Consider the following 23,419-nt stretch of genomic DNA (forward strand, 5'->3'; position numbering starts at 1 on the left):
TGGCTACAACCTTCACCTCTTAATGCACACAAGTTTTGCTTTCATTAGTTTGAGGTGCAGTTTCACAGAAACCCCTGCACCACTCTGCCTGAAACCTAGCAGGCCTCCCTCATGCCTGCACAAGGGGCTATGTATGTGGCAGGACAGGTGCTAATGAGGGCAGCCATTTAATGCCCCACTCTCAGAGCTGGAGTCAGCAGTTTAATTTCTCACCAGCCAGCAGGGGAAGAACATCTCCCTGCTGAGCTCCTGTGCCAGGAAGAACCTGGAGATATAAGGGCTGGGGCTATATGGGGAGGAGGTGGCCCCACATCATCCTGGGCATGACCTAAAACTGCACCCTACCAGGGTAGGGAGGCCTAAGTGGGACTGTCGGTGGCATGGCAGCCCCTAGAAATACCAGAACCACAAACCTCCCTGGTGAAAGGTGGGTAGGAGGAACCTGATAACCTCCAGCCACTGCACAGTCCTGGCTGGGGAAAGCCCAGACCTGTAAGATCTTTGAGAGACCTGAGGCTTACTGGTTGCAGTGGAGTTGTGACAGTAAGAACAGGGGCTACTATCCCTGCAATTTTTATCCCATTCTGCCTACAAACACACACACATGACATGAGTTTTACTTTGAACAGTTTGAGGTGCGGTATCCCAGAAACCCCTGCACCTGTCCCCTTGAAAAACTTGGCAGGCTTCATGCACACAAAAGGGGCCACCATCCCTGCTGTTTTCATTCAAATCTGCCAAAAAATGACAAAAGTTATATGCAGTTTTGTGATTCCCCAGAATAGCATCTCACCAATGAGTTTACAACAATCTTTGGCATTTCATTTAATTTGAACCTAGTTAGCACTCTGCTAACAATATGCCTGACATGCTTTCTCTATCCCATCTCTGGTTTTTACTCCTTTTTCACACATTTATAATGTTACCCACAGGGCTATCCATACTACATTACTGTAAAACCATGCAACCATGTACCCAGTCCTGGAATACACACAGCACTGTCACCTTCTGCTGAAGCAAACAGGAGCGGAAAGCATCTTATTATAGGACTGGTTCCCAAGACTGCTGTTACTACTTATCAGCACTGTACAATTATAAACCAATTTCAGGTGCTGAAAGTACCTCTAAATATTTTCCCTTATCAGTCCCTTGAGGTGTTACAGGACATTCAGACAATTCAGCAATTACCTTCTCTAGCCATTTCTCCAAGCTCCTCCGTACATCCTTTGTCTATATTCATATGATTTCATTAGTACATTTCATGAAGCTTTTAAAGCTTCCTATCACCCTCCTTTAGTAGGTACTTCATTGCAGAAGGTGCTTGATAGGTAGGAATTGTCACGTCCTTGAGTATACACACTGCATCTTTGTCACTGAAGAGCTAGTTAAACCAATAATGAATTCTAGGGCTGTGTGAAGCTTCAGTCCCCGATTCGGTTCAGCAGCTGAATCCCCAAATCGAATTCAGAGACCCTTTAATCTCTCCAAATCTATTCAGAGGGTTCTGATTTGATTCAGAAAGATTCAGTGATTCAGACATAGACAGCTTTAAATGTTTTTTCTATATACCTCAAGGTAGCAGGCAGGTCGTGAATGCCTGCGATGCTGGGGGTGACGGCATGTCCCACAGAAGTGCGGGGGACTCCACAGCACAGACCCAGAAGTGGACCAGAAGCACTTCTGGTCCACTACTGGGTCCGCCAGGAAACGCACATCCCCCCAGCTCAGCAACTCGTGCCTTCTGGGTTTGTGGGGGCACCCTGTGGCCAAATGCTGAGCTCGGGGTGCAGGGAGGCCCCCTAGTGCACTCCCTGACAGATCCGGAAGTGGACTGGAAGTACTTCTGGTCCACTTCTAGGTTAGCTGCTGAGCACACAGGGGGGCCCCCCGCACTCCCATGGGACATTCCATCTGCCCCACCATTGCAGCATTCATGAGCTGTGCCTGGTACCTTGAGGTATGATTCTCTGAATCAGCATCAAATCTTCAGATTCGGATTTGGTCGAATCGAATCGGAGACAGTGAATCGAATCAACGAATCAAATCATTGTCCCCAATTCTGGCCGAATCCAAATCAAATGCAGCCCGTTTCACATACCCCTAATGAATTCTCCTTTTATGACATCAGTATTTCACCTAGTGTGCCATGTGTTACAAACTAGTTCTGTGAAAAAGTGAACCTGCTTCTCAAAATTTCACTCTGATTTTAGATTGGTTGTGCTTGACCTTCTAGTCCCTCAAGCCAGATTGTACAGGCAGGGCTGGTCCATAGGCCAGATCCAGTATGTGTTCAGCACACTGAATGAGGCTGAGGAGCTATCCTGTGCTATCTGGATCCAAGCCAGTGCACTGAATTAACCCCGCATGTGGTGGATCCAGCTACAAAACAACTCCATACACAAGACGATGTTATTTAATCCATGGCATGCCTCAAAGGGCCAGAAATTTGTTGGTAGGGTTGCTCTGGAAATCGTGGCAATTAGTGTTGATACCACTAGCCCACCCTTAAATTTTCAGACTCGTAAGGAGCCCCATGGGCTGGATGATACAGCCCCACAGGCCAGACGCTACTTACCATTCTTAAATAATTTCCTTCTGGGCAGTTTCAGGAACAGGAATTTTGTTCTTGACTTTCACCCTGACTTTCAGGACACTGGCTATTTTCCACTTTGATACAAATGAAAACAAAGGAACATAAGAAAACTGCAATAAAACACCTTTTACATACAACTTAGTGCTTATGAAATACAAGGAAGTGGAATGGCCGCTTGCAAAATTAACAGGTTGCAACACATGCTAAGAGAGAGTCTATGGTTAAGTAGTAATATCCTTCTCTCCCACCTCCATCCCCTAAAGCAGTCCCACTGGGCATTCACACGCATTTAACCAACATTTCAGCATCTGGCACACATGCATTTCAAAAAGTTAACAGACAGCAAAAGTCTGAAAGTCATCTCTTTTCATTTCATCCTGTTTTGCATTTACTGATAGCAGGTGACATGGCAAGAAAGGGACAGGAAGGAAACAGAAAACAAATTTAACATCACTCACAAGAAAATACCAACTGCAGCAGGATCAGATGAACAGGCAGGGTTTAAGTGATGAAGTACGTGTTCAACTGTATGGAGATAAAAGTGTCTTCAGAAGCAGCAATTAGAATAGCCTGATGCCTAACAGGATCCCAATATGACCTTCAAAAAAAAATGTCAGTGATTCTTGTGACCTGCACAGTGTTGTGCAGGACTGATAATCCATTAAAACACTATGAACAGAAAGACAAATACTATACACAGGAGGGTTGAAATGGCAATAGCTCCTATATAGCAAACTTTTGGACTGGCACACCTCAAGTATCCATCCAGAACTGTTATAAGTGAGCAGCCAACGCATTACTATATCCAAGTCTCCTGCTGTAAGAGTCAATTAAGAGTCAAAAGACGTAACTTCACACATTCATTGCCAGCTTCCCCATCATCCCCTGGGAATCCAACACAGATCTCTTCCCCACCCCCCCCGGGGAACAAAAGTCTTGTCTTGCTTCTTGCATTAAAAAGAGAATTCAGTAAGAATATTACATTATCCACCAATAACACAAAATACATGGCATACAGCATGGTCTTCATCATAGTAAGAAGAAATGAGGGAGACAGAACTGTAGTTCCTAGTTAGGCCTGAGTGGAGTTTTGTAGAAATCCAGTGATGGTGAAAAAGTTCTGAGTGCTTGAATTCTCTAACATTAAGGCTAAGTACAGACAGTCAAAAAGCCAGAAGCCAAATTGATTCAGTCTTTGCAGGTTAGTATAAACTGCAAGGATTGAACTGATAAGCAAATAAACACACATTTATTTACTTTTGATTCAGGAAATGCAGCCACATGCCTCCGGTGGCTCAAGCCAGAAGCAGGGGGAGGGGAGAGGAAGGGGGTGAGGAGGAGGGCAGCCTTCCAGTCACTGCAAAAGGGAAGGGACTGAAGCTCCAAGGCTTTCCCCATCCCACTCGTCAAACAAAGGGGACACGGCCAGGACCCAATCTGTGCTCTGCCTGGGCAGAGGTGGAAAGATAGTGGCACTAAATTCATAAAAGCTTGAAGAAAAGTTCTCTCTGATAAAACTATAAACTGAAATGCAGCCTGGGCTGTGTGTCTGCTTCCTCTTCCTGCTGCCCCCAAGGTCTTTAGGATTTGCAGTCCACCATCACAACAACATGACTTTAAGGGTTGCTCATCACTTCTTCCTGCTTCCAGGTGCCTCTGGGATTTGTAGGCCAGTTGCAGCCAGCACTAAGTTTTAGCAGGGCAGCTCTGTACTTGGGGGAAGGGAAGTTTAACCCTGAACCCTGGCCCCAGACCCCAGTAGAGGTTTGCTGGAGCGGGAGGTAGTGAGCCAGCCCTCACTGCTCCAGCTAGGGAACACAGGGGCAGGGCTGGCCCTGCTCACTGGAATAGACAGCATAGCCCAGCCCAAGACTACAAAGCATGCTGTGATACTGAGAAACTCTGATTTAACTTGAACCAGGAAGGGGTCTGGGATAAAAGTCTCATAAACCAGTTTGACCTAAATCAGTTAAATCTGATACTACATTCAACCAGGTTTATCTTAAACCAGTTTTGGCAATTTTATAATTGGTTTTGTGCACTGAACTGATGTTCTATTACAGGTTTAAACCAGTTTCTGTTCACTTAAATAGGTGTATGTGTAACTTCTGTCCCTAGCCTAAATGACTTCTCCAAGCTAGACAATTTCTATCACTCCTATTCGGTATTACTCCTCCTCATTCGGTCCTTTAAAAATATGGTGGTCTTCCACCTTGCTCCGAAGTCTTGGAGAACCAGCAGGCTGTTCTCTAAGCTCATGGACAACCAATCAATATCACTGTCTACCCCATCCCTTCAGACTCAAGTCTCCATTTTGTAAAGCTTTTTTCTAAGTTCATATATACCAAAACCCACAAGGTACATTTGAAAACACAAAAATGCATTTTTAAATGAAATCTATTCATTTTATTTTGCCTTTATTCTGCCTTGGGTTTGAATCCAGTAAAAATACTGGTCTCAAGTGATGAAACCTGTTGACTAAAACCAAGACAGCCAAAGCAATCCAGGAATTCTGGGTCACTTATGTGATCTTAACAGAAGGTGAAACTAGATAACACTTAACGCTCTACTTTTTCTCTGAGAACCTCACCTTTTGCAAAGTCCTAATATTAAAGCTATGCCAGCTTTATTTATACTATAAGAATATTCCTTCATGCAAGGTTAAAATCGCCATGGCAGCTTAAGCCCGTTCTGTATAAGCACTACAAACCAGACTCAACAGAAGCCAGGATCTGAACCACTGCATTTAGGAGAGAATTTCCTCTGTACTAATCAATTCTGTAAATTGGTTCAACTTGTGTGGAAAGATTAGCATTCTTTCAAATTCTCTGGGACTTTTGTAACAGTAGTAACTGGTCCTGTGACAGTATTCTCTGGAAGGTTTCCAGGCTGCCTGGCAAAAATGTGTGTTTTGCCCATCCCAGTTTTCTCTGACACAAAGTCATGCCACAGTGTGAAAGCCTGTCAGGCAATAAAGCTTTCATTTACAGTATCAAAAGCCAGTTTGTGATCTTTTAATGAATTAGTGTAAGAATCAACCATCTTTAAAGTATCTCAACAATATTAACAGTGTTTAAGTCAAAAAACTGTTCATTGTTTTATAAAGCAAATGCTGCTACGAGACTCAGTAGGCTCATGTAATTGCCTTTTTTTTTTAATATATTTTATTGAAATTTGCTTGGACAGCAGTTTGCAAAAAGATGTTCCCAGACTGGTGGCATTTTTAAGCGAGTCAAGTTATACCTGCTTTTTTTCTGAAGCAAAAACTATTTACTGTGCTTCTGCCAGCTCAGCAAAAGCAAGTTCCACACACCAAAGGGTGACCGAAACAAACTACTGTACTTCCTGTCAGTCATTCTGTCCGTCTCAGATGCACTCTCAGCACACACAGCATTAAGTACTCCTGGGATGGTAGGAATGGAGCCATGAAGGTACCCAGCCCAGACTGGACCTAAAAATTAATACAAAAGGGTACATAATCTCTCTTTCACAAGAAAACACAGAAGAGAGCCCCACTTCTCAAAACGGTCCTGGGCAAGCCAGTACTCAGCTCCATGGGGTCCCTCTCTTCCTGACTTCGCTGGCTGGTAAAACGGAGGCCCCATCAAGAAGAAGAATCTGAGTGGCAGTAGCAGAATCAGGCCTCTCCCCTTTAGCATCCAAAGGTAAAAATTCTCTGAACTGTGATGCCTCTACCTGCACCTCAATGGGCGCTTATACAAGTTACATTTTTTGCACGATTAGTAAGGCTGTGTGAAATCTCGCCCGGTGTTTTGTTTCAAAGCAGTCTCGATACGTTTCAAGTTTGAAATAGCGAAATCGAAATGAAACAAAAGCCTTCAAAAAGAAACAAGGTCACTCTAAACATTTTGAAACGTTTCAAGTTTTGAAGCCAGACTTACTTGGCTTCAGCTCCGGTCCCAGCCCGCAGCACCAGTCTCGTGTCATCCAGCAGGTAGATCGGGGGCCCACACTCCCCAGAGGAGTCCAGCACAGCTCATGCAGCCCTTCAGGGGGTGCAGGCAAACCCCCAATCTGCCTGCCAGATGACAGGAGGCCGGTGCTGTCAACTGGGGCCAGCGGCATCACCAACCTTCCCAGAACAGGCTGTGCTCGGTGCTGGCCCCAGCCGGCAGCACCAGCTTCCTGTGATCCAGCAGGCAGATTGGGGTTCCCTGCACCCCCAAGAGGAGTCAGCAGAGCCCTGCAGCCCTCCCAGGGCTGCAAGGGGCCCCCAATCAGCCTTCTGGATCACAGGAGGCTGCTCCTGCCACCTGAGATGGCTATGGCTGCAGCCGGCGCCCAGCACTGGGAAGATCAGTGCTGCCGCTGGCCCCAGCCAGCAGTACCAGCCTCCCGTCCTCTGGCAAACAGATCAGGGGCTTGCCCGCACCCCCAGGAGGGCTGCAGGGACTACGCCCCTGATCTGCCTGCTGGATGATAGCAAAACAGTTTCGATGAAATGAAACGGAACAGTGTTTTCGAAACTAAACAGAACTCAAAACGAAATGCTGTTCAGTCAAAACGTTAAAACAGAAGTCAAAGCAGAATGGCGCTGTTTTCCACAGCCTTAGCGATTAGGTGTCTGAAAATGCTTTACAGCCATACCATGACATACACACATGGCCACAGAGTGCTTTTAAAAAGGCTGATCGTGTGAAAGAGTAACAGAAAAAAAAAAAGAGCTATAGAACTCGTTAGAGAATTTGTGTTCCCTAGGTTTAATTTTTCAGGCATTGCAGGCTGGACTGATATAGCTCAGCCCCATTCCTGTGGCTGTCAGCAAAGTGGGGGCAAGGGGGGGAGGAGGCAGGGAAGGGGGGGAGCATAAATATATGCCACGCTAGGGACGCTGATCAGTAAACTGAAAGAGGCATGGGAACTGTCATAAGCTCAAAGGCCAGCAATACTAAACCACAATCCACAAACCTGTCAGGTTCTGAAGTCATTCCAATAAGCTCACAGCACTGAACAAGTACCTACAGAATGGCTGGCATCATGCCAGTGTACTAGAGATGTTGATCCAGACAACTCACCGAGATCCAAGCCCTCGGGTAAGTTCAGCAAAGTTAGACTGCATGTTCCTGTGACCTCACTAAGATGCATACTTGGACATAAGCCCAGCACTTTAACGCTATTGAGCTCATAACCTCACAGAGATTTATGCTGTCACATCAGTCAGATTTCAGAGAGCCCCGTACACTGACACCAGCCCAGAAAGCTGCAGATGGTGAACCAGAGACTTCAGAAATCTGGTCTTCAAAATCATCACAGAAAGCTCAAGATACTGAGCCAAATGACCAGACATCAGCCTGGGATACCAAAACTATATAACTGGTTTGCTCCTGCACAACTTAACAGAAGCCTGAACCTTGACACCTGAAGCCATGGCATCTTGTCATGAGCAGAGGAAGCTAGGACTAGGGAACCTCAGCTGTTTGTTCTATCTGCCCAGAAATGTACAATGAAATCAAATATCTAGATGGAATGAGTCTTTCACTGAAACCCCAGTGGGGAGTTCCACCTTTCCACCTGTCAGAAAAACCAGCAGGTGCGCCACACATTCCTGGGCAAAGCTCCCAGCCATAGACGGGTTTCTCACAAAGAATCAAAAACAATGAGAGACAGTTGCAGCAATTAAGTAATCAAACCTGACATCTTTGCATGTTGAAGTTACCTGTGGATGCTCAGACCTGGAGAATACTTGTCTACAATTTCCCTTTCACTAAAGCAGTTTCAACCTCACAGTTCTTACCTGTAGTTTAAACTGATCACCCCAAACCCAGTTTTCCATACCCTGTTATGAACAGAGTAAACAGAATTGGAGTACTCTGCAGGAAGCACAGCTGGCCCATCCCACACACCTGAATTCTTATACCAGCCCTTGAAACTACCCACACATGGTATACTCATAACATCCAGGCTAGGTACAGACAGTCAAAAGGCCTGAGGCTGAATTGTTTCAGTCTTTGCAGGTTAGTCTAAACTGCACAGATTGAACTGAAACAGAAGTGAACATACATCACATGCCTTGAGTGGCTCAAGTCAGAAGCCACCTGGTGCTAGAGCATGGCTCTTTGGATGTGTTCATGTCCTGTTCCTGCTGCCCCCAAGGTTTCTGGGATTTGCAGTCCAGAATTCCAGCAGCAAGACTGTTGCAGGAATGCTCATTACTGCTTCCAGGTGCCTCTGGGATTTGTAAGGGGGTGGGGGGAAGAGGTGTTTAACATTTCCCCTCCCTGGCTCCAGACCCCAGCTGGGGTTTGCCTGGGGTGGGGAGGCAGTCCCCCCACCCCTGCAGAGTGGGCTGCAGCCCCAAGCCAGGCTTGCCCCCCTGCCACATCCCATTGTCAGCCAGCCCTCATTGCTCAGGCTAGGGAACAGAGGGGCAAAGCCAGCCCTGCTCTCTGGAGCAGACATCATAGCCTAGCCCGGGGCTGGAAAGCATGCTGAGATGCTGGGGGACTGCGATTTAACTTGAACCAGGAAGGGGTCTGGGACAGAAGTTTCAGAAATCAGTTTCACACAAATCAGTTAAGTCTAATACTACATTCAACCAGGTTTATCTTAAACCAGTTTCGGCCATTTTGAAACTAGTTTATGTGCACTGAGCTTCTGTTCTGTTACAGGTTTAAGCCAGTTTCTGATCACTTATACCAGTTTATGTGTAACTTCTGTCCACAGCCCCATAGAATAAAAATAGAACAGGCCTAATTTATATTGTTGGAGTCCACCATGACACCCTAATCAAACTGCTTCTACTCTGTGGAGATGGCACTGCATCCACTTATATTAAAAATGCAGCAGATGCAGTGAAGGGAAATGAGAACACATTAAAACATGTCACCACTCTTTCTTTATCTAAAGTCCCATTTTTCAGGGGGAGGGAAAGGGAAGAGGGCAGGTCTGCAAGACTCCAAGGCACAGAGCTTCCATTGAAAAGTTGCACAAACTCAGCATAGCTACTTACAAGGTCATTACCTGTCCTGAAATTTGGCAGACAATCTCAATTTTCTTGGGACTGCCCTCTTCCTGTAAATCCATCTTGCAGGAGAATTAGTGTGTTAAACTGCAAAGGTGAACGAATTGCTACTGGCTAAAGACAACATACTAGGATGATGCATGAAGATGTAGCATTATGATGTAACAAATGCAAGTAACATTTCATCAGATTGCAGCATAATGCAACTATTTTGTCCCATGATACTCATACAAATAGATAATATCCCCACTTCTTACAGCAAATGAAGGTTTAGAAATTATTCAAATTTTTGTTGATTCTAAAGCAGGAAAGAAATGGGAACAGGATTCCCCAGCTTCCAATACCAATCTAAGTTCCTTCTGTAGTTTTGAGCATGGACCCAGGGCTAAGATTTTTTAAGGTATTTAGGGAGATGGAAATGCCAATAGAAACCCAGTGGGATTTTCAGGGAGACTTTGGTACCTGTCTGCATCTTTGGGTGCCTAAATAGTTTTAGAAATTTGACCCTTAAATTCTTTATCTCATTTTTCCACTCTCTCCTCTGTAAATGGGAATAAAACCTTTTACCTGCTTCTTGGGAGGATTAATTAGTAAACATTTCTGAGTTAAGTTAAAAATTAAAAAAAAATTCCAAGTACTTTCACTCTCCCATTTGTGGGTACCCATAGTATGACAGTCACCTGTGTTTGAAGTCAGGTATGAGTAAGATAAACTACCCTCCTACCAGTCCCCCCAAAAACTCATAACAAATGATATACCTAACCAAAAATGCCACAGACATCATTTCCCATTCTATTCCCAGTTATGTCCACAAAGTTATCTTTCCTTGGTTGACAGGTGACGTTACTAACCTTGCGTTAAAGAGCAGAGAAGAGGATCCAAATCCTGCTCATAAGCGCTCTGACTTTCTCAATTTGAAAACAGAGAGGTAAGGATTAGGCCTAAGTCCAGTCTTACGTCCCAATAGTTTTATTTTCCCTGCCTCCTATTGCAGGAAACAGGGTTGGGACCCCATAACCAGTGTGTCCTTAATCAGTTCAAAGGTCCTACAGTTGCGTCCTACTGGGTCTTTAAAACGTATCCTTCCTGACCTCTTCTCTTGCAACCAGACATGTCTTGTTTGCAAGGAGGGAAAGCCTTTGCAATGGCTATAAGGCGTTCAGCCTCATGGATAGGCAATCCCCAACTACCCTCCCTTTCTGTACTCCACAATGTGCCCAACACAATAAGGCTAGTAAGCTAATATTCATTTACTTGACTCACTTCTCTATTCCCTTTCAATTTATCCTCTGCTGCCTAGCAAATTCAATTGCTTTTGTGCTCTTCATGTTTGTGTTTTATAGTCTCTCTCCACTTGCCACCCCCCACTCCACTCGGCAGTGTGAGTGTGTTTCATTACTTCTGGGTGAAGTAACTGACGAGGGGGTCAGTCCACCTGAAAATTGCTCTCCCTGGACCTAAATTAAACAGATGGGCATTGATGATGTTTTCAGAGAAATTAATCAGCATGGACTGGCAGCAGTGCCAGGAGCTCCATGGGCTCAATCTAGCCTAATGAATTCCAAACTCTCTGTCTTAATAGCTCCTGACAAGACTAATTTACTCATGTAAGTGATTAGAGGGGGAATGATCTCTTAATTGTTGCTTAAGACTCCTTTAGGCATCATTTTTGGGAAGAAGAGACTTCATTTCTCGCCAGGTGAATGAGAATAGGAAGTGTTTTTTTGTTTATTTTTTTGTGGAGAATGGGGTAAAGCAAAGAAGAGAATGCTGCCAGTAGGTTAGAAGATCTCCAGAGTATTCCAAGGTGGGTTCAGTGAGGAGAGGATTTGTCTTTCCTTCATCAGCTCCGTTGACACTGGGAACATATACATATGCACTGGACTATGCAGTTGTTACTCACAGTCATTTAGTACTTGCTTAAGAGACTTCTGTTACTGTGCAGTCCCGACCCTACATGGCCACATGGGTCATTTCCAATGCTACTGCACAGTAGCATCGGCATCATGGTTCATGCCTGCTGATACTACATCAGCATAGCAATGAGCTACAGCGACACTACTGTGACATAGGATCTTCTGTAGATGCACCCGCTGAGAACAAGTAGACCAGAGAATTACCTTTTGAATCAGCTGAGCATCTGAGAAAGTACGTGTTCAAGTATGTAGCTGATAACTGAGACTCTGCTGCATGAGTGAGTGGCAGAGTTATTAGTATGGCGCTTCAATTTGTCCCATATAGTAGCATTCTTGCCCAGAATTCACAACGCCATGAGTTCAGTAGTTTCATGTCCAAAGGTGAAAATTCAGGGCAACAAAGGGTAGAAGGAGATGCTACACTCTTAGAGTCATCCTTTGGATGCGATATTAAATAAAACAAGGTCTCCTTGGCCCAGCTCTACCAGAATTTAAATTGCATCCTACTTTTGAGAAAGCTGGAGGGGACAATAATGGTCAGAACTCTACCAGGCATAAACGGTTCCATCATCCAAGAGTGTTTTCCACTCTTGCCAGGTATAAACTGACTGCTGTGTGTGTCTAGCCTCTGCATATTCTACATACATCTCACTGCACAGCCTCCTGGATTCCATATGCAAGATAGTAATATTATCAGCTGGTCTCAAACAAGAATCTACGTTTCTCCTGTTACAGCAGCACAACATTTTCTCCCAGCTATTTTTGCCCCAATCTAGAACGTCTTTTCTTTCAAAGGATTACATTAATTTTACTGTTAAATCTCTTCACAAAAGCACCTTTTCCTGGGATCCATCCTCATGCATTCTGAAATTCCTGTAATGCCTCTATAATAGTTGCCAGGTTCCTTTTCTGTAACTGCAGGGATTTGCAATTGTATGAGGGAGAGGAGGGACAGACAGATGAGGAGGTCTGTATAAACAGGGCCCTAATAAAATCCCAGTCATCAGCCTACATGGAAAAGCCCATCAAAAACTACACCTGTGCTCAGGAACACCCAGGATTTACAATCAATTCCTACAGCATTAAAAGCCAACTGTGGACCTCTGACTGAAGAATGCAAGTTTAATGGACTGAGAACCTGGAAGGAGGGTGAGAACAGCCCAATCAATTTCTACATTTACTAAAACTGATTGCTAACTAGCTAAATAAATAAATAGATAAATAAAATAAATGAAAGCTACATCTGTGGATCAAAAACTGAGATTTTCTCCAAGGGCATTATATAAGGAAAAAAGCCCCATTGTCCCTCCAAACCCACAGCTACCAGAATCAGCTAGAGTGGCTTTGTGTATGTGCATGTTTTGGGGAGGAAAGGACATGGGGAAAGGCAATCTTGTGGAATTTAAGCTTTTCCCAGCCTCCAAAGCCTGACAAATCTCTTTTATTTCACTCCCCCAGATTTTTTCTTGCAATTACTCTTGTGAAAATTTTTGTTTCCTTTCCTACTCCCTGCTGCAGCAATTAAGTAGGCTGCAAGATACCTAATGGAAAATGTCCATTATTATTATTATTATGTATGCATACTCTTACTGCCAAAGAAGCCCTAGTCATGCACCAAAATGCCATGGTGCTGGGTGCTGTACATTTACTTTGCTGTCTTATCTATGGACAGGTAGCCAAAGTAAGTAACCATACAAACCTGAGAACACAAATGCAGTTTGCTTGTTACACAGTATTGCATGTTACCACACATGCATTACTGGACTATAGCCAGGTCCCCGTGTAATACAACACAACCATTTTCAACACCCTCCTCCCCTGCATAGTCATCGTGTAAAGTAATTTTACTCACAAATGTCATTCTTGGGGTTTTATTACATTACAATCCTCATGTGAACTCAGCTGTGTTCTTGATACAAATTAAAAGAATCCTATTACCCTGCAACTTAAGTACTCTATGATATGAGTACAAAGTGGGTATAAAATACTGTAGTTCTCTACTGGTTACAAATTGCTTCTCTGCTGGTTAAATTTGCATTTATGTAAGCAACTAAGAAAGAAGGGGAGCAACCAGACCCTTAAGGTGCCTATGGACATGCTTGGGGGTAGGGGTTGGGGTAGGGCGTTTTAATTAGAGCAGTTCCCAGAGAGCCGCTCTATATCAATCCATCCATTAGAGCTGTATGAAACAACACTATTTCACTTTGACTTCTGTTTTGACGGAACAGTGTTTCGTTTTGAGTTTAATTTCAGAAGCACTGTTTTGTTTTGTTTTGTTTCGTTTCGTCAAAACAGTTTCGACATTTCACCCAGGCTATAATGGGAAAGCACAAAACTGGAGGAGGAGCAGCCTCCTCTGATTACAGGCAGATCAAGGCCCACACCCCAGGGAGAAGTCCAGCACAGCCCCACAGCCTTCCCGGGGGTGCGGGCAGGAGGCTGCCGCTGCCACCTGGGACTGGCGCTGGGAGCTGAGCCAGTGGAGGGAGGTGGAGTGCAGCCCCGGTGCTACACTCCACTAACCCTCACCGGGCTTGATTTCCTGGGGCTGCAAGTGGCTGGGAACTGAGGACAGTAGAGGCGAGGAGAGCACAGCTGCAGGGCTGCGTCCCACCTCCCACCACCGGACTGCAAGTCACTTGGAACTGACCCTGTTTGGTGGGGTGGGGGTTTCCTGTATATATAAGCTTTATTTCGAGAGAAGGAAGCATGAAGAAGAGAATTTTTCAGTCCCAAGCAGTCTTGATCCATTTACCAGTTAGACAATTTTAAACACACTCTAAAGTCCATGTGATGGTTAATTATTCTGAGTCCCCTCCTCCCTTCTCTTTGTTCATGTTATCTCACCCTCAAACAAGCCTGGGAGTACAGTGCATCTGCTCATTAATACAAGTGAAGTACACTTACCCACAGGGGTATCCTCATTGATCAACAGGTAGGTGTCAAAGAAATAATTTATGAAGTACGGCAGTCGATTGCTCAGACCTGGAAGGATAAATGGATACAGCTTAATTTTTATCATATTTCATGTGACTGGCAGGAAGCTATGAGAGGGCAGTGCTTGGAGCAAACATCTGGGAGTACCCTGGGTTTATCCCTGAATCTCTGTACAGCCTGCAGCAAGCTATTTAGTCTTCAGGTGCCTTAAGCTAAATACAACCTTAGGGACCCACCTGGTTTTGCCCCTCACCCAGTAGACTGCAAGAGCAGAGAGGGCTGCAGATATAGTTAATACAATCCGAATCCTGCGAAACAAATAGGGGGGGAAAAATTACATAATTGGTTTCCTGCCTCTAAAAAGGTTGAGCATCCAAAACTGTGACATCAACCCGAGTGGAGGATGCTGCTAACAAAAGCAGGGAGCCACATTTTATACCAAAGGTGCTCACACACTCTAGTAAGAAGTGCTGTATACATACTTAGGCAATGGGGAAAGGAAATTAAATTAACTGTGTTGTCATTAAAGACACAGAGTGTGGCAGGAGGGTCATGATTAGAGCAGAGTAGGAGATGAGAAATATTGTAATTTCACATTTTCTTTTCTATTTCACTTGAGGAAAAAGCAAAGACTCCTCAAAGTTCGTTGCAAATGCGCAGTGAGTGAGTGAGGTTAGGGCACAAACCAGGGCAGAAGACAACCTTCCACTCTGCCCTGGGCTGTTTCAGAAAATATAATCTTAGTCTCTCAGGTCTCATGCTCAGCCACTAGGGTGTGAGGTATTACTGGGTGAAACAGGCTCACTCTTATTCTCTTTCTCTTCTTCCTCCCACAACACATACACACACTCCATCCTAGAACCACAAAATGTCTCCAGTCAAACTAGACACGGGCATTACGCTGAAAAGTCCTTTTTTATTTTTTATTTTTTTTTGGACAAATTGACATTTTCTGATGGAAAAAGTTATTTTAACAGAAAAGCCCTGACCACTTCACTCTTGATCCCACCATGCATCTCTAGCCTCAGGGCCCAGAAGAGGAGGCAGAGCATATAAAATTGCTAAAGTAGCAAGAATAAATAAATAAAAAGGAAAGCATACCCTAGCAGCCCACACCTCAGTCGCTCTTGCTGCTGACTCAGACCAGATTGATTTAAGAGGGGTACAGAGAGATCTCCAGAATATACAGTGACCATTGCCTTTTTTATTATTATTTTATTTTGCAAGGTGGCGGCAGGAGGAGCAGGCAGCACAAGAAAAAGAGACAGCAATTATTGTTTCAGTGAATGATTAATATCTTGCATTGCTCCCACAGTGGAGAGCCTTTTGCCTCCTCAGCCTTAATTCCACCCAAGCCTCCCTTTTTTCCTGTTGCATTATCACATTTCCTGATAATTGCTTCCTTTCACCTTAAATAACTAGGCTCACTTATTTCTACTCCCTTTTTATTTAGTGAGAGCAAGCTAAAGAGCACATGAACCTGCCCCTAGAACTGCAGTAGCTTCCATTCCATAGGCTGAGGCTCATCAGATCACAGAAAGTTCAGACTGGAGTGGGTGGAAAAACAACTACAGCCTGAACTGCAGGAAAGGTTAACTAGTGAGAGGATTCATCACGGGAGTGAGGGTAGAGACAGAACATGAAGCAGCAGGAGAGAGAAGCAACAGGTTCCTAAAGGCATCTAGTGCTAACTATACTGCACATGACAGATGGGTTTTCCTTGATTCCTTGCCCGAGCTGAAATAGCCAGCACGCTCACTTATTAAGATATGCAGTTTAAGTGCCAGACAGCAAACAAGATTTTAATTGGCCTATCAGAAATGTTTTGTATCTGATTTCTTTGGTTTCTGGTTTTTGACTCATCTGGAAAATAGGGGTGGGTAAACGCAGAGTTCAGGTACCAGATGCAATGGCTGGCAGCTACAGTTGGTTAAAAGCTTTGGCTAGGGACAGAAGTTACACATAAACCAGTTTAAGTAATCAGAAACTGGTTTAAACCTGTAACAGAACAGAAGTTCAGTGCACATAAACCAGTTTCAAAATGGATGAAAGTGGTTTAAGGTAAACCTGGTTGAATGTTGTATCAGACTTAACTGATTTGGGTCAAACCAGTTTATGAAACTTCTGTCCCAGACCTCTTCCTGATTCAAGTTAAATCATAAGTTAGCTTCTCTTCCCCCAAGTACAGAGCTCCCCTGCCTTGCTAAAAACTTACTGCTGGCTGTGACTGTAGACTATAAATTCCAGAGGTACCTGGAAGCAGGAAGTGGAAGTGATAAGCAACCCTGGAGAGTTCTGCTGCAGTGATTCTGGACTGCAAATCCCAGAGACATTGGGGGCAGCAGGAAGAGGAAGTAAACACCCAGCCCAAGCTGACTACATGCCAGACAGCTGTGCTCTAGCACCCCTTGGCTTCTGGCCTGGGCCACTGCAGGTATGTAGCTGCATTTCCTGAATCAAAAGTGAATGTCTGTCCAATTGTTTGTCAGTTTAATCTCTGCATTTTAGACTAATCTGCAAAGACTGAACTGATTCAGCCTTGGGCTTGTTGACTGGCTGTACTTAGCCTTTCTGACAAACCAAAGTCTTGTTGGAAATTGTGATTCAAATAGTTTGAGTTCAACATATGCTCAATGAATCCAAGACAAGATTCTGCCTTGGGACATTCTATTAGCAGTAATACTGACTAGAATGTCAACTTGAGTAGGCAAATGCAGGATCCATGGAGCTTCCTCCTTTTCACTGGAAAAATTGAACCAGAACCAAAGTTTTTCAATTTGCACGAAAACCAAATAAAAAAACCACATTTAAAAAAATCCTGTGAAGCAGAACCCCTGCTTTTCAGCCAGCTCTCTTCTCAGCCTGAGCCCACTCCCTTTTGTCTGTGGCTTAGAACACTGAGCAGACACTATCACAAGCATATGGGAGCCCTAACATAGAACCATTCAGGATTATTTTTGCAAAATTAAAAGCAACTGGTACAGATGATAGCCTCAAAGAGTACATCTATACCAGTCTATGTTGGTGCCATGCTGTAGCACACTGAGACACAGTTGCAGTGTGTGCAGCATTGCACCAGGGCAGCTAGGCTACATATGATGCACTGGGAACTTTAATTAGAGCTGCTCTCAGATCTGCTCTAATTAATGTCCGCCCCCCACGCCCATACTCCTGAAGCATGTCTATTTAGAGCAGCTCTTGGAGCCGCTTTAATTAAAGCATGTCCCTCACCCCCAGAGCATGTGTAAAAGTGCCCATTTTTTTTTAGTGATACTTTAATGTGCATTAAAATAGGCTAATATGCATTAAAGCTCATGTGTAGACACACCCATACAATTACTACTAATCCCTTGTCACCAGAACCCAAGGCTTTAAGAAAGTTAGGTTTTGTGAGAAAATTGAAATACCTGCCAACACACTTGGGGTACTGCTCCAAAAATCAAATGTTGTTATCCATTTTGTAAGGCAGGCTCTGAAGGGAGCTGTAGTTAAAATTAAGCCCTGGCTGTGGTTGGATTGAAGTTATACAAAATTTAAATAAAAATAAAATTTGATTGATGAACAGAAAGTCTCTATTCCTTAAAAAGAAGACCCTGCAAGGCACATTTCTATGCTATAACAAGATACAGAAATGCTTTGCCAGCCAAGCTGAGACCACAAAGTTACACTTGTGTATATCTGGGGCAGGTAGATGCATGTATCAAAAACAAGTACATGCCTGTGAACTGGAATATTAGGTGCTCCCTCCAAAAAGAATTGGATAATCAATAGTTGGAATTTATATTTACTAGCTCAAAGACTCAAGGGGCAAAACCATGGGGCAAGTAAATTAGGGGACTCTGGTTTTAAGCAAAACTGACAGCTGAAACTGGGACAAGCCCTCCCATCCTCCACCAAGCCGTTCAGCGTAGAATCACTATAGATATACTCTTCACTACACAGCTAAGTAACAACATGCAGTTGCTTTCCTAGTTCCTGCATACTTCTTCATCAGCCTGTCCATGAGATTCTCAACAGTGAGGTAGCAGAAGCACTCTATCCACATAATTAAGGCCAAAGGAGTATTAATACCTTTAGTGGCATAGACTAATGAGGCCACCCTAATATAGGAACAGTAGCATCTGAAGACTGCTTTCACTTCATATTAAACCTTTAATCTTTCTTAGTGTACTAGCTTTAACTTCCTACTTGGCATCAGTTTTGGAAAAAACAGAATAGAGTAGGAGGTGGATACACTTGTTACGAGCGTTTGTTTGTTTGTAATGCCTACTGGATATTCCAAAAAACAAAAAAACTCCTATGGATTGCACAGAAGTACCTCCTTGGTACAACAGTTTAAGAGTACATTTTACAGAACCTTATTTGGTTTCTGTAGAACTTTATTGGTTCCAACTTAATGAGATTTCCTAGAATGCTTTCAGAAAGCAGAAACATACAGCCTCTGTGGTAGTCACACAGGCAGGGTGAAACAAGAGGTATGTACTTAGGTCCCTCATACATTTACAAGCCTCTGAACGTAGAGGTGCATGGTTTCTGTTTCTCACAACCCACAATCCTTTCTTCACCAGCTCTTTGTCATGCTCTTTGCTAAGGAATACAAGCAGCCAGGCGAGGAGCAGCTTATTATTATGATTGATCCATGCTAGACACATGCTGCAGCTGAAGTGTCCATTAGTCACTAGTGCCCTATCAATAAATGCTGCCCATACACACAACAGACACTGCAGTCTGTGTGGACCAAGTCCAGCATCTTTAGCTCTTTGCACTCACGCTCCGCAAAAGCAAAGAAGCTTCATACCCATCAAGTCACTATTCTCTACCACTTGAAAACTTTTGCTTGCAGTATTTTGCAGACTTACTGGAGCCAAACACTAGAGGGAGACATCATCCTGAGAGATCAGCACAGTTTACAAGAAAAAACTCTCTTCTTCAGTACTCTTACCATTTAAAGGTGTGAAAAGCATCACAGAACACAGCATATGACACCCTTAAGTGAACAACGCGTTTAAGCAGGACCTACAAATTTAGTTACATCAGCCTCAACAGTGCTTGCTGCAGCCATTTCACAGCAAGACACTGTCAGAGTGCCCCCACCTGACAGATTTCTAGGATGCTTTAATGGTTCCAGTGCCTTTGTTGCGACTTGTCCTTCCTCCCTACCTCCAAATAAGAACCATGAAGGACAGGTGACTACCTTATACCAAGACAGACAAAAGTTCTTTGGGTAAATCCGAAATCTATTAATTAGACTAACTCAAATAGTTGGAAAAGCATTAAAACATATTGGATTTACCCAAAGAACTTTGTCTTCCCCACATCCTTAGACCAACACAGCTACAACCTACACCCCTGAAACATAGAAGATATCTTATAACAAGTCTTTCAAGCGGTTGATCAGTTGGGATACTAATCTAAAAGTTCACAATGATGCCAATGAAGTGTTGCTGGGGCATTACAAACAGTAGATACACCAGGCTGCTGGTAAAAAACAGAGTGTGGCTAAAACACTCAACTTGGCCTTGGATGAGAAGATGAGACAGAGGAGGAGAGGGTTGTCATTTCATCCAAAAAGAAACACTTGCTATATTATTTAAGACTAGGGGAAGACATTACACATAAACCAGTTTAAGTGACCAGAAACTGGTTTAAACCTGTAACAGAACAGATGTTCAGGGCACATAAACCAGCTTGAAAATGGCTGAAAGCAGTTTGAGATAAACCTCGTTGAATGTAGTATCAGACTTAACTGATCTGAGTCAAACCGGTTTATGCAATGTCTGTCCCAGACCCTTTGCTGATTTAAGGTAAACCAGACACCCCCAGCACCCGGGCATGTTCTCTGGGCTAGGTGGGGCCCTCTACTCCACAGCAGGGCTCGCCCCTGCCCTCTGCTCCCTGGCCAGAGCTCTAGCACAGACCTACCAGACCACATGCTGGCTACTGTCCATGCTGTGGCAGGACAAAGGGAGAATCAACAGGTAGCGGGTAATATCCCTTTGTTTTCTTAATGGGATGATAAACACCATAATCCATTCCCTGCTGGGCTACTGGAGCGGGGTGGGGGGGTGGGAAAGACATCTCCTCCTTAATCAAAGCATCCTGCTCGGGCCTGGCCATGCCCCTCTCAGCTCAGCACTGAAAGGGAAGGGAGGGTTGCTATATCACCTCCCAGCTTCTAGGCTGAGCCACAGCAGGTGTGTGGCTGCATTTCTTCAGTCCAGACAGAATGTCTGTTCAGCTGGAAACTGGTTCTACTTAGGCAGGTTAGACTAACCTGAAAAAAAGATTGAATTGATTCAGGCTCAGGCTTTGTGAACGTCTGTTCCTTGCCTAAAAGTTATGCACAGCAAAAAACCTAGAGAAAGGAAGCTAGATGCCATGATTGGGAAGATCAGCTAGCTTGAACATGGTATATTAATTTTGGTTTGCAAGTATGTGGCTGTTCAATGGCAAAGACCTAACATTAGCAATAAAGAGTAAAAGGGCCACTGAAGCGAGAGAAAAAAATCTCAGAGCTGTGTGTCTATAGGGAAGTGATGAATTGCTAACCTGCCAAATAAGATAGGAAAACAAAGCCTCAACCACCTTAAAGTGACAAACTTCAGTGGGGAAACAAAAAATAGCCAGAGGCAGATTTAGCCCTAGCAGATTAGAGTGCAATGGGGAACAACTGTTAACACAAGAGTTCAACCTCTTTGAGAACTGACTTAAACTCAGTCACAGCACAAGGAAAACAAGTTAAGTGGCTTCAGTCTATTCCCTGGTGTTTGAAATCCCCATGCAATTAGGCACCACAGATAACCCACTCCTGAGGTTTCCTACCTAGAGCTGCAGACCTATGAGGAAATGGAGCAGCAGAATTCTGTATGGGAAGCTTTAAATGTCCCTGGTTCTAGCTGATGTTTTAGTTTCTCACTTTCACAAATGAAATCTATTGGTAGAATTAAAAGAAACCAAACCAAAATAGAACTGATTTGGCATTAAGCACAGAGACAGGGTACTGAGACATCCAGGTACTAATCACAGCTCCCACAGTGGCCTGTTGTGCTACTGCTCCTCTCTGTAAGATGCAGATGTAGGTTTTGAACACTTCCTCCTCACAGGGGTAAGGTATTTGTAAATGCCTTGAAGACCCCAGTTGGAAAGCACTAAATACTCTTCCATTAATATATTCAAATCTAGGTCTCTATATCCAGTTTTACTGGAAGCCAAGTACCTGGAAAGATAATAAAAAACACAGACAAAATGGTCTGTTTAATACTAATTACTTCTCCAGAGGCTTAGATGCCAGTATACGCTAACTGGTGTTTCGCTAAGAACCACAGGATGGCAGTTTGAGAGGGAGAAAGAAAGGAAAGTGTGGAATAAAATTCACTACAACAAGGAGCTTGTCTGAGATGCAATTTATTAAAATTTCAGTTTAAAGCGCCTGCCAATAATTGACCACTGAAGTCTGCATGCCCCGCTGGGCAGCGGCTTTCCAAGATCACTTGCCTCATACAAAGCAGACCTCTGAGTAACAGGAATTTCATTTCAAAACCTTAGTGGGCAGTTTTTTTCTCTGGACTGAATGGCCTTCATTCTGTGGAGGAGATTATTCCTTATTCAGGTGAAACCTTTTCTTTCATATTACACAGTATATTAGAAATCATGGTCACATCTTCTAGAACAGCTGCATCAGGACATCAGATGCATTTCATCTGCCGAATTATAGAGCACATGAACCAGTCATAATGCTTGGATACAACAGTGATTGGCACTTCAGAAAAAATAAGAGCTAGGACAGGGACAACGGGACAAGCCGTCATCTACTGTGCATCACAGCATAAAAAGCAAACCCTGATGTGGTATCTGTCACAAAAGTGATGGTGCTGCCAAGATTTGAAAGAGAAGGGAAAGAAATACAGAAGGGAGAAGATATAAAAATGTAGGTCAGACATACAAAACATGAAGAACAGAAATCATCTGGACATTATTTGAAATGTTTACTGACTTGATTCTTATCTTCTCAGGCTCATGCTTGACACAGGTCAGGAGGAAGCAACAAAAGTGGCTTCCATACCAGCAAAAGGTGGACTGGGGCCTCATGGATCGTCAGCTGCCCATACATATGCTTGGCGGGGGGGCGCGGAGGGCTAATCAGTTCTAATTAGAATATGAACGAGCATGTGTATAGGCAGCAGAGGTACAAATGCAGGACTTGCCACTCTTACATCTTCCTGGACAGATACCTGTCCAGCCTCTTCCTGAAAGCTGCCAAGGAAGGAGATTCCACACCTTTCATAGACAACTTATTCCATCATCCTACTCTCCTTACAGCTGGAATTATTTTTTCTTCCAATATTTGATTAAAATCTACTCTGCTGCAGTTTAAACCCACTGCGTCATCTCTTAGAATCACAGAATCAATGAGTCGGAAGGGACCTGGATAGATCATCTAGTCCGACCCCCTGCCATGGGCAGGTAGGAGCACTGGGGGTGGGAGGGGTCATAAGACCCCAGCCAGGTGCCTGTCCAGTCTCCTCTTGAAGATTTCCAGGGAAGGTGAGAGCACCACCTCTCTGGGAAGCCCATTCCAGGCTCTGGCCACCCTTCCAGTGAAGTAGTTCTTCCTAATATCTAACCTAAACCTACCCTCCCTCAGCTTGTGGCCATTGTTCCTGGTGACTCCAAGGGGGACCCTGGTGAACAGACTTTTCCCGAGTCCCTGCTGCTTGTCCATGATAAAGTTGTAAGCAGCCACAAGATCTGCCCTCAGTCTCCTCTTGCAGAGACTGAAGAGATTCAGGTCCCTCAGCCTCTTCTCATAGGGCCCCGACCATACGAGTGACCCTCCTCTGGACCCTCTCCAGGTTCTCCACGTCCTTCTTGAAGTGCGGTGCCCAGAACTGGACACAGTACTCCAGCTGTGGCCTGACCAGCGCTGCATAGAGGGGGAACAAGACCCCTCTGGACCTGTTAGTGATGCCCCTGTTGATGCATGACAGGGTA

General features: G+C 44.2%; 1 protein-coding gene across 1 annotated transcript in view; it reads right to left on the reverse strand.

Annotated features, from left to right (window-relative positions):
• The window catches only part of CDH23 (cadherin related 23), a 556,494-nt gene that overhangs the window by 493,656 nt on the left and 39,419 nt on the right, over nucleotides 1-23,419 (reverse strand). Inside the window, exon 3 of the mRNA XM_019538542.1 lies at nucleotides 14,399-14,476. Coding sequence (XP_019394087.1) covers nucleotides 14,399-14,476 — 78 coding nt within the window. The remainder of the gene's footprint in view (nucleotides 1-14,398; nucleotides 14,477-23,419) is intronic.

Source organism: Crocodylus porosus, unplaced genomic scaffold (genome assembly GCF_001723895.1).
Source record: "Crocodylus porosus isolate Cpor-Errol unplaced genomic scaffold, CroPor_comp1, whole genome shotgun sequence".
Lineage (NCBI taxonomy): Eukaryota > Metazoa > Chordata > Crocodylia > Crocodylidae > Crocodylus > Crocodylus porosus.